The sequence below is a fragment of the Pleurodeles waltl genome, chromosome 10, assembly GCF_031143425.1.
Source record: "Pleurodeles waltl isolate 20211129_DDA chromosome 10, aPleWal1.hap1.20221129, whole genome shotgun sequence".
In the NCBI taxonomy this organism is placed as follows: Eukaryota; Metazoa; Chordata; class Amphibia; order Caudata; family Salamandridae; genus Pleurodeles; species Pleurodeles waltl.
Window position 1 is genome coordinate 512,659,853 of NC_090449.1, and position 15,451 is coordinate 512,675,303.

General features: G+C 44.2%; 1 protein-coding gene across 6 annotated transcripts in view; it reads right to left on the reverse strand.

Moving 5' to 3' along the window:
• Positions 1-15,451, reverse strand: part of KIF9 (kinesin family member 9) — a 483,408-nt gene that overhangs the window by 441,316 nt on the left and 26,641 nt on the right. For 3 of the 6 annotated variants that reach the window (XM_069210939.1, XM_069210936.1, XM_069210935.1), the window contains exon 2: positions 7,072-7,150. The exons of the other annotated variants lie outside the window; for them this stretch is intronic. In XM_069210939.1, coding sequence (XP_069067040.1) covers positions 7,072-7,120 — 49 coding nt within the window. In that variant the 5' untranslated portion in view covers positions 7,121-7,150. The remainder of the gene's footprint in view (positions 1-7,071; positions 7,151-15,451) is intronic. 6 annotated transcript variants of the gene reach the window in all.

Below are 15,451 nucleotides of genomic sequence, written 5' to 3' on the forward strand. Positions count from 1 at the left end.
AATACACGGGATGTTAGAAAATAAGGACACAAATTTGGCAGGGATACCTTTTGTGGATACAAAGTTATGTAGATTTAAGCACAAGCTGCTCCAAAACATAGCACAGGGGGGAGGAAACCTAGCAGTCAAGAGGTTAATAACCTGCATTATATGCTTATGTCTCTTGGAGAAAAATTAGTGGAAGATCAGTGTAACTTTGAGGTTGTGCGCTGGGACGAGGCCCTAGTATAACCGAAGGAGGGACACAATTGCATAAATCTCATAGGGAAGCTATTCAGTCCATCTTTGTCAATGCATAAGGTTCGACTCTATTGCAGGGCTTTATAATCGAACCACATATGTGAGATTCCAGGCTGAACTGCGGACATTCCTCCATACAACCAGGGGACGCTCAGGAATAAGAAGGGTTTAGATAAATGTGCACGGTCCTGGATTGTGGAGGAACAATTCGAGTTGTGCCACAAGGTGACAAAACTGGGCCTGAAAGGAGAACGGATTCTGACAGATAAAAGATGATATCACATAATGTAGGATTAAAGGATGCACTCAGAGATATTGCTAGGCACTGAGGCAGTGATACCACTTGCGTTATTGCAGACCTCGTGGAAAGTGAAGGAGTGGTCTATGATTATTGAAAATCAGCATACAAGGGACAGAGAACCCCAAGAATGGGAGAAAATATGGAATTGTTGGAAAGAGGGATAATATCTCATTTTTTGCTATTATCAAATACATACGACTGGAAAATGATTTTTTATCAAAAATCCACCTTTGTTAATTAACAATGAGTAATACAGTTTCATTGCTGCAACGCAAATGGATTTAGATATACCTACGTTGTGCCCATATTATGTGTGCACTCTTTTTGTCTTCTTTGCTTTTTTGGTTGTTCTTATATAATCCACAAAAAAAAACTTTTTAAACATAAATAAATGGGGTCTGTAATACGTAGAACATCTTCATGGCTATCCTTAAAAGGGGAATTTTATCAAAAATATAACCAAATCCTTCTTGTGAATGCTTAAGAGCAAACTGGGTAAATTATCAATTTCCACAGCCTCGTCAGCGTGAATTTCACCCTTGATCCCGAGTTGCAGACTGCTAAATGCTCATTATGATATAATGCACAATATGTATTTCAATGTGGACCTTCACAGACCTACGCAAAGAGAGAGCCTCAGAGCAGCCCTCTTCAACAGGCAGCCATAGTGATCTTCCGTCTCTCTATACCTAGATGGGGCTTTCCACAACATTATAAACCGTGCAGTGTCCCAAGTTACATTCTGGAAGACAGCAGCATGCTTTCTGTGAATTGTGCATCGGTGATCTGTTTGAGATGTTTCAATAAATTATATTGAGTATTGATGATGTATCCAGAAGCACTATGACTGACATGCTGCTCTTGCTACAGACCCAGAAGAGATCACATAGCACACCCACCAGGTACCGCCCCATCTCTTTTCGTGAATAAAAGCCTTGTTGGAGAAGAACCAGGATTCCAGAATGTTCCAGGTGTTTCTATAGTCGCTATTTCATCACTTTCTTAGGCATTAACCAAAAGTAGCAGATTTGAAATTTGAAAGAGGTGTGGCTAAATGTTAACATGTAAGAACTTAAAAGGAAGATTCCCCTCTGCGTCTGATAGGCACTGCCAAAAACAAACGTTTACTTTGCTTTCTTTTATGCTAGTGCTACTGGATTTCCCTAGCCATATTTCAGCATTTTAAGCATTTTTGTGTGTTCTAAACCATGTTGGCTCAGAGGACAGAATATATCTCATTCTTTCTGGAGTGGGATGCAGAGCTGATGTGTGAGAAGAGGCTGGTGCAGATTCAAGACTGCGTCCACCCTGTTGAGTCAACCTAGTACAAATATCAGACAGTATGCTATGTAGTGCGTATGGAATGCACAACAGGAGCAGTGTTCAAGACTCAGACATGAACCTTGAGCATCTGTTCTTTACTTGAATGACTGAGGAACACCGGCCTGCATCAGTGCAATCTCTAAATGAAATTCCATTTTTTTAGTACAAAGGGAGGTCCTTCACAGCTACTTTCTACTTGACAACTGAATTATCTAGCCTTCTACTCTGTCCAGAAGCTCTGTTAACCCCAAACTGCGTTCCTGAAGATCCATTTTCTCGTGGTTCCTGCTCAGTTTTGCCTGGGATCATGTTGGCATGGTTTTGATTTCCCTCCTTGAATGAGTTTGACTGCAGGATTACAGTCCTTCTGGTATTCAGTACTAAGTAGTTTCACTCCCGGCTATCAGCCTATCTCTACTGGAAACTAGATGCCAGAACCTCGACAAAGAGCATTTTAAATGGCCTGCTGCCAGATTAAATCATAAATTACAGCCAACAACCTGGTCTTTGCTTCCTCTTAGCGAGCACTGTTCATACATTGTCTATCATGACAGACTGCAATGCAGTTTTTAGTATTGATGACGCACAATCCAGAGATGGCGAATGTCTTAAAGGAGATACGGGAAAAAAAAACTTACCCCATTGACATGATTTGGGTCATCAGATGAAAAATCTATGGGCTCCAACAGAAGGTTTAACTGCTCATTTGTTTATGAGCATGTCTACTCCCTCCAGAAAAATACAACGGTGATCCACATACGTTTCAGTTATTCATAAACTAGTGCCAGATACATTTTCTATTATAAGCAATTACCTTTCTAATGAATCGGACTAAAATAGTTCCTGAAAATGGCCCGAGGGTGACGTTATTGCCTACTCTTCCATTGATAATAAACAACTGGAACTCAGACAACATTTGCAGAGTTCGAAAAAATATATAGCTTAACACAAAAGGATGTACAACTTCAGAGTCTACTGAGACACAACTGCTGGGATTGTGTCAAGGTTGCATAGAAATCAGGAGCCAAAAACCAGACGTATACATTCTTTTGAAAGTTTGAAGACAAACGAGAGTATTAACGACCGCCAAGCATCTCCTTCCTTCCCGTTCTGCATTAAACACCAGTGATATCCGATAACATATCTGATATCACAGAATTAAGGTCCATTGCCCATGCTGTAATAGCTCTGCAGATCCCCAAAACGCAGAAGCTTCAACACGACTACCGGTGAGTCATTCTGGAAGCACAGACCTGAAGCCTCTGCTATGGAACGGATATAAAAGTTCTTCTGAAGTACCACTAGAAACACAAATGGTGCGTACTTAGATTGTGGCTGCTTTTCCTATTATGGAACGAGCACATGATGAACACACGATAAACAAAAACACCTTTGATGAACTAGATGCTTACAGCACACATTTTTTATCAATGCTGAACACAGTTAATATCCGTTAGAAAGAATACTAATTTTCTTATTGAGGTATTACAGGAGTATGAAATGAATTATGAAGAATAATCAGAGCATCTCAGGCACCAGTGACTGACATGCAATGGGCACTAGGCTTTGGCTATTTCTATCATTGCTACATATCTGGGCCCTCAGTTTTGACACATTTGATCAGAAAGTTGATTTCTCAATTCATTTGATTCTTGCAGAGAAAGTAAACTTAATCGGCCTTTCAAAGTCTGAAATGGATTTCTGTTTGCAAGCCCACGTATTTGTTCGTCCTAGTCAAATGTCTCGTTCACTATAAAATATGATGATTTGGATGTTGTATCGTATTATATTGAATTGTAGTATTTTTATTGCTCTTTCCTACTTCATCCCTAAAGTCCTGGGAACCATATTATTGCAAGAATATGAAACAGATGGCACAGATTCTATAAATTTGGTATCTTCTGAAGGGCACCAGTTATTAAAGGGATCAACTCATGGGAAATGTCTAGCCAGACCATAAGAATCCACATCTTTTTTAGTCTTTACCATTGACTGAAGCAATGTCTGGCTCAGAGTCTATTGATACCACCAACAGTTTACAAGAAAACATTGTTGTACTGCTGTGTGCTGTCAATAATAGATGTTAGTGCCTCAAAGTGAGGACATTATTGATACTGGGATATGGTTCCATGGTGTGCACCCTCCAGGTCATTTCAGCAAAACAACGACCAAGGACGTTGTCCAACACTAGTGGCCTTGTCTTCAATACTATTTAAACACATACAACAGAGTTCATTACAATGATGCTTAAAACAAAAAAACAGAACCTCTAAACTTTTTAGTTATTTCTACTCATCTTGCATGCGTTGTCTCATGTCCATCTGTTATAGTGTAGATTTACCTATCTTTTAAAGCAATATAGTTTTGATTGTGGTCATTAACTATATGACCGAACTGGCCAACTTTCTTCCATTTGGACTGGAAAGGTTTCTGACCCGAGAGAACCTAAATGCAATATACATGCAAAGGAATCCACGATCCAAAAGCCCAAGATGGCACCACTACATTATGTTGTTATCCTAAAAATCAGAGATAATGCACAGGTGAAGTACTGTTCAGGGCAAACTCTGTTCTTGCTGTTATGCCAGTGGAACAATGTCTTGCGATGGACTCATGTTTCCTAATAGTCAAGTAAGCTCTCCTCAGTTAGTCTCCCTTTCAAATATAAATCAGCATGCTCATTACTGTTTCCAGCAGTTCCACTATCCATAACCTGTTTTTCATACGTACTGTCTTCTCCTGCCTTCTGCTCCGTTTCTCTTGGGCCCTGCCTTGCACGATATCTTTAGAGTTGCTTATTCCTCTTGCTGTTTTCTATCCTGCTTGCTACTGGTGCCAAGTTAATCATCGCGCACTCAATTAGGTTATTTCATCTACTTGCTGTTGGTCTGCCCTGAATCTAGATAGAGTGACATCGCTAGGCCAAGGTGTAACTGATTCTGGTCTTCTGCAGGTCCACCATACAGTACTCCTGCCTTGTGAAATCTAAACTACAAGTGCGTTTTTGTATCCAATGCAAAAGCATCATACCTAGGCTGTATGCCTTGTTAAATTCCTGAAATATTATGAAGCATGTTCTTCTCCTCAATATGCACACTTGCTAGATTATTGCAGTGGATTTTCCTGAGGCTATCAAGTTATCAGATTATTTGAACAGAACCTGGCTGGCAGTAAGATTGGATAAAGGGGACGACTGGAGGTATCACATAACTCCAATCCTAGCCACACTGCACTGGCAGAAGATATAGCACAAGGCCTTGTACAGTGCACACATGCCTAGGTACCCATACAGGCTAACAGCTGTGTGTACGACCTGTATGTAAATGTACTGAGTGCTACAGGACAGCAAGCTATCTCTTCAGTCCATTGTCCAGAAGATATAGAACAGACTGAATGATGGTTTTAGGAGTTTGCGACAGGTGTGTAGAGTGTCTTCATCTGGTAGTAAAGACGAAACGATCTTCCTAATACCCTGGCACGGATCACTATACTAGTGGTCTTCTTCAAGTACCTGCCAACATGTAGTAGAGTGTAAAGTACACTGCAAGTCATGTAACATTCCTTCTATTTTCAATTAAGTGCCAAGAAGATGGTGGTGTCAAATTATTACTTCGCAAAATGTCACAGCTTAAAAAAGTACAGGAGCCTATTTAGGGTCGAGCCTGCGATGCATGCGCTCGCCCATGCGTATCGCAGCGAGATGCTTTTGTATTTAGAAAAGGGCTCGGAGCCCTGTCAACTTCACGTCAGTGTTTTTTATTGGTTCGTGGGCTTGCCTAATAAAATCTGCTTGCTTTCATTAGTCGAAGGCACACATACGTCATGCCTTTTCCGGTAGCTAGCCCTCCTCGAGCGCAGCGACCAAGTACAGAAAACATGCGAGGCTCGCTGTTTTCCATCGGGCTCGTGGACTTCTTTTTCTCTGATTTACGAGCGCGATCTCGCTTGGCAGAAGTCGAGCGCTTTACATAGTTAATTTCACTTTTTCGGGTTGTGTACACAAATGCACTTTTGCCCGATAGGTGAAAAGTCGGGTTAGGAGTTTACAACGCGATCAGCTCTAACGTGAGCAAACGCGAGACCCGTTGCATTGTAAATGCTTGTTAAGTAATGGAATTGCTATCACTCCCATCACGAGCACTGTCAAATTACAAGAATTATGTTGATTTCAAAACTTTCTGCCCTTACAATAAAAGTGATTTAATTCCTTGCAGAACACAATCAAAGGCAAGTGAAAACGCACTGAAATGAAATGGACAACAAAAACGCCTGATTTAAAGAACTGGATTTTTTTTTTGCTCTGGAAGTTTACAGGCTAGTCGGTCTTTTTGTATATGGCTTCTGAAGTCTACCATCAGCACACAGTATGGTTGAAAAGTGGGCTGTTTTGTCCGTATCAGCACTGTCATCTAAACACAATGGTTTGAATGTAATTCTGCCCTCAAAAGGGAGCTAATCCAGTCAGGCCAGTTTAGCCATTTGTGCCTCACTTCTTAGCTTCACCGTGACAACTGTCAATTGCTCTATCCAGACAACTGCCCATCTAAAGAGAATACAAATTTAAAGGGCAGCTATCCGCTGTCTGAAATACTAGTCACGCATTGGGTCCTTCAGTACCGGACAATACCAATGCCTGGACCGTAAATAATAGTGTGCCAGCAGCAAAAAATGGTTCAACACGTCTTGACAGTAAAATCGTTGCATGATTTAATTCTTCTTTACTCGCAATGTTGTGAAGAGAAATTTTAGAATTCAACGGAAATCCCAATGAACTGGTGGTTGGCTCCAGAGTGGAAAATATATCGCCCAATGATGAAATAGACACCATGATTATGCAAAAGAGTAAATGCTACCCAGAGCAAACAGCATTAACGTAGTCTTGCACAGACTGAATTTAAAACTTATGATTGTCGTCCAGACCTCACTCACCAAGTCTCCATATGGTGAACCTCCAGAGCAAGAGGGGCACCATACATTTTGTGAGGAATAGAGTCACTACAGATGGCCTTCAGGTCTCCCAATGGATGCATACAAAAATTGAAATTACAGTCGACAGAATGGACCTTGAAGACACCCCACGTCACATGAGCCCCATCTCCACAAATTACATTCTACCAACAAGACATGATCTACAACAGTCTACAACTATACACCCACATGAATACAATTTAACTAATCATGCAAAACTAAATATATCTCTCTATTACCAAGTTTCTTGACTCTCAGGCTGAACACCATGTTCCTGCGTCCTGCCATTCCACTGGCGTAAAGAGAAAATGACTGTTGCTTGTTCGAGGGCAGTTGTACAATAGGAACAATGAAATAAAACAGATTTTATTTTTCACAACCCTCTAGCGGAGGAATATAGTTCAGATCTATTCATTCACACCCACCTCCCAAAAAAAAAGATATATACCGCCATGGCATATAAGTTATTGTTATATCAAGGCATTATTTGCTTATTTCATAAGTCAAAGATATAGCTGAAGGTGTAAATACCAGGGACTATCCTTTAAGAGCAAGAACTGCAAATAAGGACCCCATCCAACTAGCTCTTCGATGAGAGTTGTCCAGTACATAATATGTTGGAAAAAAAGTAAGTGCAGTCCTCAAATTTTTTCTTAGGTTCCTCTTAAGATACTGACAAATTGTCTAGGTTGCAGAATTCCAGGACTGCCAAGTCTGCATTTCACCGGATGCCTCTTTCTTCCACCGCTGTACACTTCCTCTCTCTTTATCTCACGCTTGTAGGTTTTTTTCCGTTGTTCCTGTTTTCCTATTTTTTTCCCTCCTCCCTTCTTCCTTTCCTAAAGTTCTCTCTCTTGCTATGGGTCAAATTCTAATGATGAAAATGAAGTACCAGTCCCCAAAATGAGTGCCACTGACCACCAACTTTAAAGTCTAGCAAAAACTAAGCACTGGCTCTGTCCTTAAGTGCAACTACCTCCTTGCATTCCTCACTGAGCCCAGCTCAAACAGCCCTGCCCCGCTGACTTTTCCTGCCTGGATCCCTCTGTTTGCAGCTCCACCCATAGTGATGCTCCTTAACGAGGAGCCCTGCTCACTGCTTTATAACCAGGAAGTGTGCAGGTGTGCAGGCTCCGTGGATAGTCTAGGCCACAACAGTGAAATTAAACTAATATGCTTATATCTTGTGCAAATAATCTCACTGACAAACAGGAACTGAATTTCTCACTGTCAGAGCTGTATTGAAATTCAACATTTTTAATATTCATTTTCACCAAATTAAAAACATACATACACAGGTTTTTCGTTATATACATATAAATATATGTGTACATATACATACGGCATACACATATAATGTACAGACAAGGAAAGCAGACTGAGAAACCCATTATCTAGGCTTCCTGTTGGTTGCAATCAGAGAAATCTGTAATTCATTGATATTTTTCCATTCATGTGCAAACGGAATGGCAGAGGATGCGCCCGGAGGGGGCATAAGGGGCTGGCGCAATAAACGGCGCCAAAGTTCCAGTAGCTGTGTTTTCCCAAGGAGACGAGGGACAATGGGGCAGACGTAGCACCGCCTCCCCCTCAGATAGGTAGGAGAGGGGTGAAGGGCAAGGGCGCCAAAAGTCAGCAGGGTGGCACGAAACATTCAGCCAATAGAAAGCAGAGCGTGAGTCAAAATATGCCCTCAGGGCATAATGCCCATATTAATAGAGGGCAAATGCAGGACCTAGCCACTGTTTCGGGCTGGGACGGTGCCGCTGGACAACGCGGGTGGCAGACCTGGTACTTACCTTGGGATGCCTCATGGCAGGGTAAGGCAGTGAGAGAGGGGAAGAACACGGCATTCGCAGCCCAGCCCGGTGGTCGGTGGAGCACACCGAATAACCAAGGTAGCACGTTGGGCATTAAAATAAAGAGATGGTAGAACACTCTTCCCCCGCACAATGGTGAAGCTCCAGCTCAAGGACTCCAGCCATCAGCAAATAAATGTCAGACTGGTGCAGGCCCTAATATGACTCTTAATTAATCGTAAAATTGTCTGTATGTTTGATTTGTGACTTAATTAATCTACTGGAGTTATTTATGATTTGATATATGATCAGTTCAATACGGTATTTTGATTAATGGCTAAACTGACCTACTGGAGTGATTTGTGACTTGATTTGTGATCGGGTTTGAAATGGTATGTTCATGATTTATGACAGTGTGAAGAATTTGAATGTATGATGACAGAAGTGGTGATTCACAATGGGTCAAGGCTACAGACACATATGATGATTTATGACCAAAGTAAAGTGAAGTGGGGTGGCGTTGTATGACAATGTCAAATAAAGCTGCAGCCGTTAACTTCCAAACATATTCAATGTATACTCTGGCATTTATGAGTGGGTGCGGCCTCATGGGAAGTTTATATAATTCAAAAGAATAATGATTTACTGTGTGTGTTAAGGTTTTTAAATTCACTGACGTTCTAAGTAAAAACAGTAATTAAACATCTTGAATGCCCATACCCGTGCTGGGATTTTTTTCTCTCCAGTTTATTGGTTACACAGCTGTGACTGACTGGCTGTGTCGCACAACACACAAAGCTCTTTGACACCTCTGGAGCAGGGATCAGAGCCACAGAGCAAATTGTGTTGTGACTCATTTCTCAAGTTCCCAGTTCCATGCACAAGTAGGTCATTAAGACCCAGTTTTGTTTTGGACTCTGGCCACATGTTACTATACTAACAGGTGCAAAACCCTCCCCAGACAGAGGTAGTGCATTGCCTGCATTCCTATGGCTTGAAGGTGGAAACCAGACACTGAAGTGAGAAAGCCTGGAGAAAAGGCTACCCTCTGAAAATTCAACGAGGGCCTTGTTGGGAAAGGGCTGTTGATTACTTGAACACTGCAGGGTTTGTATGTGGTAAGTGTTGGCAAGGAAATGCAGTTTCTCTTTTTCCTAGACAGGGCCTTTTCTTTTGTGTGATTACTGCTACAGGAAAACCAAACAACAGCCAGATGCAAGATCTCACACTTTAGGGGCGTGGCCGGGCCACGAAGTGAGATGGGCGCCGCGGCCGCATGGGTCCGGCATCTGACTCTCCCGGACCCCGACGGGGAGACTGGTTGAGGCGCCGGGGAATCTCTCTACGACTCCTATTCTCCGACGACTCGGGATGAAGACTCTATGAGAGTGTCGGGACCACGCCTCTCGAATAATTAACCAGATAAATCACCTGGTAAGCGGAAACATCGGCGGTGGGGGCACAGCTACCCTCCCCCCCCTTTTTTTCTGCCCCCCCTCCCTCCCCGAGGCTGAACGGCGCTGAGCTGATGTAATACCCCACGGACCACCCTCCATCGGGACACTACGGCCCAACCTCCCCCCTTCTCCCCTTCTTAAAGCATAAAGCAAACAGTACCAGGCAAACAGAAGGAGAAGGGGGAGATCAGGAGAGGAGGAGAAAGAAGAGGAGCAGAGGGGAGGGGAGAGGAGCAGAGAGGAAGAGATTGGAGGAGGGGAGACGCTAGTCCATGTAGGTCAAAGGGCAGGAGTCAAAGCCCCACCGCAACTGGCATAAAACGGGGAGGCACCGACGGCAACAGGTGGATAACACAGCCGCATATAACTCTAACCAGGCAAGGCAGCTGGCGAAAGACCTAGAGGAGGGTGTGCCCACTCCTTTCTTCCCTTAAACGACCCCCGCATTCAACATTCATCACCAATCAAAAGAGGACGAGGAATAGTGGGCACAACCTCTCAATACTTTGGGCTATGACAACCCACACCCCGACTCTATAGCGACGGAACCCTCACCGTTACAATATCCTCCCCCAACCCGAAGACAACGTCAGGTTGCCATAATCCACAACAGCCGCAAGGGGGACACACGCATATACACAAAAGAAAAAGGGGAAAAGAAAAAGGAAAGAAAAAAAGGAAAAGAAAGTGGAGAACACCGAGCAAGCGACAGCAGCCACTGAAGGGGGAGAAGACAACCAAAAACAAAACGGAAAAATGAAAAGAATGAAAAAACACCAAAAAAAGAGGAGAGACAGAATAGAAACAACTGACCGACACAGAAAACCCACACCAATACCGGTCCTTGAGGAGGGAAGTCTGGGCCCTAAGTGGACAACCTCTGGCAATGCCCTGCAACAAACCGAACCATAAACCCGCCAGCTAACCCGCACAACAGCTATTATTCTCTTCTCAGAAGCGCTGCATCACAAACGCCAAACCCCCACAACGACAAACCCTTCTACACTGTCATCTTCAACCGAGTCTACCACAATGTCTGACAAAGATCACCCCACAACCATAGACCGGATACTACAAGAGATCACCACTGTTAGTCGCCGCATAGAGGGGATGGACGCCTCTATAACATCGCTAACACTAGAGACCAAATCCATGCGATCTGACATCTCAAGATTCCAATCCAGAGTGACGGGATTGGAACAACGCATGGGTTCATTAGAGGTACAGGCCACTATGTCTCGGGACCGAGACCAAGACCTTCTTTACCTCAGGAGTAAACTAACGGACATGGAGGATAGGAGTCGGAGAGATAACATTCGTCTACATGGGATCCCGGAAAACGAAAAAGGCTCGGATATACAGGCATTTCTGAGCTCCACCCTTCCAAAACTGACCTCACTAGACTTCGACCCACTGATAGAATTCCAACGGGCACATAGAATAGGCCCTAAATGCTCAGACAATCCTTCAAGGCCTCGACCAATCATTGCATGCTTGCTGCGACACAACCAAACCCGTCAAATACTTCAAATGGCGCGCAATCATGGGCCGTTCCGGATAGACCAATATGACATCCGAATAACTGCTGACTATTCCAAGGAGACCAATGAACGTAGAAAGGCCTTCCTAGCCCTACGACCCCGGCTTCGGCAGTTAGAGATAAAATATGGCCTTTTCAACACTGCAAGAATGTGGGTTACCAAAAACAGAGTATCTAAGGACTTTTATAACCCCGAAGAACTGAGACTTTTCCTTGATTCTTTTCAATCTCAACCTGTGGACCCTACTAGCACAAACTGTCCGCATGATACCGCAGGAGGCAAAGAAGACAACGGAACCTTTCCCTCAGGAAAGGAGAAGACGAACATGGCTCTATGCGACACTGAATCCGGTCAAAGAGGCAGAGACATAGAGAGATTAGCCAGATCACATGATGACAGGGGCCAGGTCTTACACGCAGCAGTAGCCCACACACAACTATCAGAAAGGGACAAATCCCGTTCCCCTTTAAAACCAACGGCTGCATCCCCTTGAGAAGGAATCAAGATACTGCGCACAAAAGAGACAATTACTTGAAAGTCGAAACATTGCAGCAACTGCCGACCCCGAGAACGGATGAGTACCTATCTAGACCATATATGTGTATCTCTCTTATAATTGCACAAGAATGTTAGTGCTGCTGTCAAAGTCAGCCACTTAAAAAGCATAGGTTTTTCATAATCCAAAATAAGGCTCTATAATGTGAAACTATCCAGTAAATAGTAACTTGTCTTTAGGGTGTGACAGAGTACACACATCAATGTAAGGATTAGATCCACCAACTCCCTGTACACTACATGAGAGTCCAGACTCTGCCTTACAATATAGCGCAAGGGGTACTCAATAACAAACAACCACTGCAGAACTTAACGCGCTCCCAACGTGCCACAGAAGACCCCATAGCAGCAAGTATCACAATGTGACTCCAACCTACCCCAGCACACAACACATAAGACTAATACCGACGTTAGAACTAATTAATCCCCATAGCTATCCCAGGGGCCGCAATAGGGTCCAACAAAGATAAAATAACCCAAACCCTGGGACGCATAACGCAATGGGACCCGACATACACCAACTCCCCCATCAATACCAATATCATAAAATAAAATAATATAATACCATACAATATACCATAATATAGTATAATAATATGGTGTCCCATACTAAGGCACTATAATACAAATGTCCATTACTCCCCCTCGAACGCACTCACTCGCCCGCAGACCAACTGCCACCAATGCCCGCGACTCCCACCCAAGACAGGACGGATATGCTGGCAGTGTGTACCAAATTAATTAATCAACTGACAATACCTACATACATCCCTCCTTACAGAATAGAATAGTATTATGATGTAATAATACGCAAAAGAGTACCTGTAGTGGGGTGGGCCACATACATAGCCCTCATATAGTCTAGGGCTCAGCAGCAGTCATTATTTAGCCTATGATAAATAGTTTGATATCTAGGTCAACAGTTCATAATATAACGATGTGATAAAGTAATAGGACATATTATGTTAAAGGAATTGATAGGTTATAGAAATGTTGAAGTATGTGCTAATGTGCTGATACAGTTGACAAGAAATACTTAGTATGTACTATATATTCACACTTCCATGTATCTCTGCTTGTATCAGAATTATGTTGTCCCGTCTGCACCCTCCCTCTCCCGCCCCAGTTCTCCCCCGCCTGAATACCCCCCGCAGAGCAATAACATCTTACGACAATATCGCCCAGGCATGGCGACAGCCAACTATCTTCCACTCCTAAAAGTACACACTTTAGCTCCACAAACATCACAACTATCATCACTCGCCGACGAATAGGCCTGTCTCCCGACTCCTGACACACAATCATGAACCCTGCACCTCCCCCTTGTTGCTAGCATGTCTACTACCGGCTGCCTGCTGCCCCCCCTGACCCCCTCTGGTAGGGACCGCCCCGACGGCACACGAGCTCCGAGAGGAACCGGACCCGCCGTTTACAGATCTAATTAAAGTGGTAGGACCCTTAGCCTCCTCATCCTCCTCTCCCACACATCCTTATCTCCCTTCCCAGTACCCTTACGACAATACCGCCCAGGCATGGCGACAGCCAACTATCTTCCACTCCTAAAAGTACACACTTTAGCTCCACAAACATCACAACTATCATCACTCGCCGACGAATAGGCCCGTCTCCCGACTCCCGACACACAATCATGAACCCTGCACCTCCCCCTTGTTGCTAGCATGTCGACTACCGGCTGCCTGCTGCCCCCCCCGACCCCCTCTGGTAGGTACCGCCCCGACGGCACACGAGCTCCGAGAGGAACCGAACCCGCCGTTTACAGATCTAATTAAAGAGGTAGGACCCTTAGCCTCCTCATCCTCCTCTCCCACACATCCATATCTCCCTTCCCAGTATCCTTTCACGTTATTCTCTTAATTCCAACTTAAACACCAGTCTTTCCATCCTTCTCCCTCTTCTTTTCACCCCCCCTTCCTTTCTTTTCTTTTCTCCCTCCTTGTCTCCTCTTTCCTCTGCAGCTTCCCTCGGCTCCTTTTTTTTTTTTCTCTCTTCCCCCGCACCCCCCACACCCCTCTCTTCTTCTCTCTCCCAGAGAACACCTCAGGCCACCGCCATTTGCACACCCCCTCCCATACCCCACTGCACCATAACAACCATAATCTCCACTCTAACACTCAAGATAGTAACCCCTCCCTCCCCCCTTCCCTTCCGCCAGCGCTCAATCCGGAATAAGCAAGATCCTTTACACTCACCCAGGATGTCGACCATTGCGGATCCTCTCCTGGAACGTATATGGTATGACGAGTTACGTTAAGCGGAAAAAGATATTGTCCTATTTTCAATCCAAAAAAGCAGATATCGCCCTGATCCAGGAGACCCACCTTGACACTCTGGAATCTAGTAAACTCAAGCGGGATTGGGTGGGGACGGTTGTTTTCAGCTGCTGCCCAATGAACCAGGAACCCGGAAGCAGTACGCCTCGCAAATGCGGAGTGGCAATATTAATGCGAAAATCCCTTCTGCTTACAATCATTAAAACATGGAACGATGCAGAAGGGAGGTACATATTCACTAAACTAAAAATAGGGAACACCTTCTTCTGTGTGGGCTCCGTCTATGCACCAACCAGTTCAAAACGCCCATTCCTCCTACAATTAAATCGCCTTCTGACAGAAATCAGGACCACCCGATATACAATCGGGGGGGACTGGAATCTCGCCCAAGACGCCATACTGGATAGAACAGTCCCCATCGATGTAGGTAACAATCACGACAGGGCACTTCTGACAGACATAACTAAGGACGTCAGTTTAGTTCATTGCTGGAGAACGCTACACCCGAAAGATAAGGAATATACCTTTCAATCTGCCGTCCACGGCACCCAATCGCGCCTAGACTACTTTCTGGTGTCACACACGGTAATCCCTCACATACTGGACACTTGCATCCTAGACAGTGGTCTCTCAGACCACTCTCCAATACTAACCCTGATCCAGGCAGGCATATCTTCACCAGGCCGAAAACCATACAGTAGTGTCTCGCTGTGCGCAGATACCGATCCCCTCAAGGGAAGGAACAATTAAGAACCCACGTAGCTACGTACATGACCGAGAACACTGGCACTGTGGCCTCCAGAAGGGTTTTATGGGCAGCGGCAAAGGCCACCTTGAGAGGGAACATGATGCGAACACATCAGAAACAATGACTGATCAGACACGGACAGAGGCATTCCTTAACGCGGCTAATCTGCCTCGTGTGTCGGAGGCTGGCAGAGCTCTCCTGGAATGTGACATAAGTAGGGAAGAGATA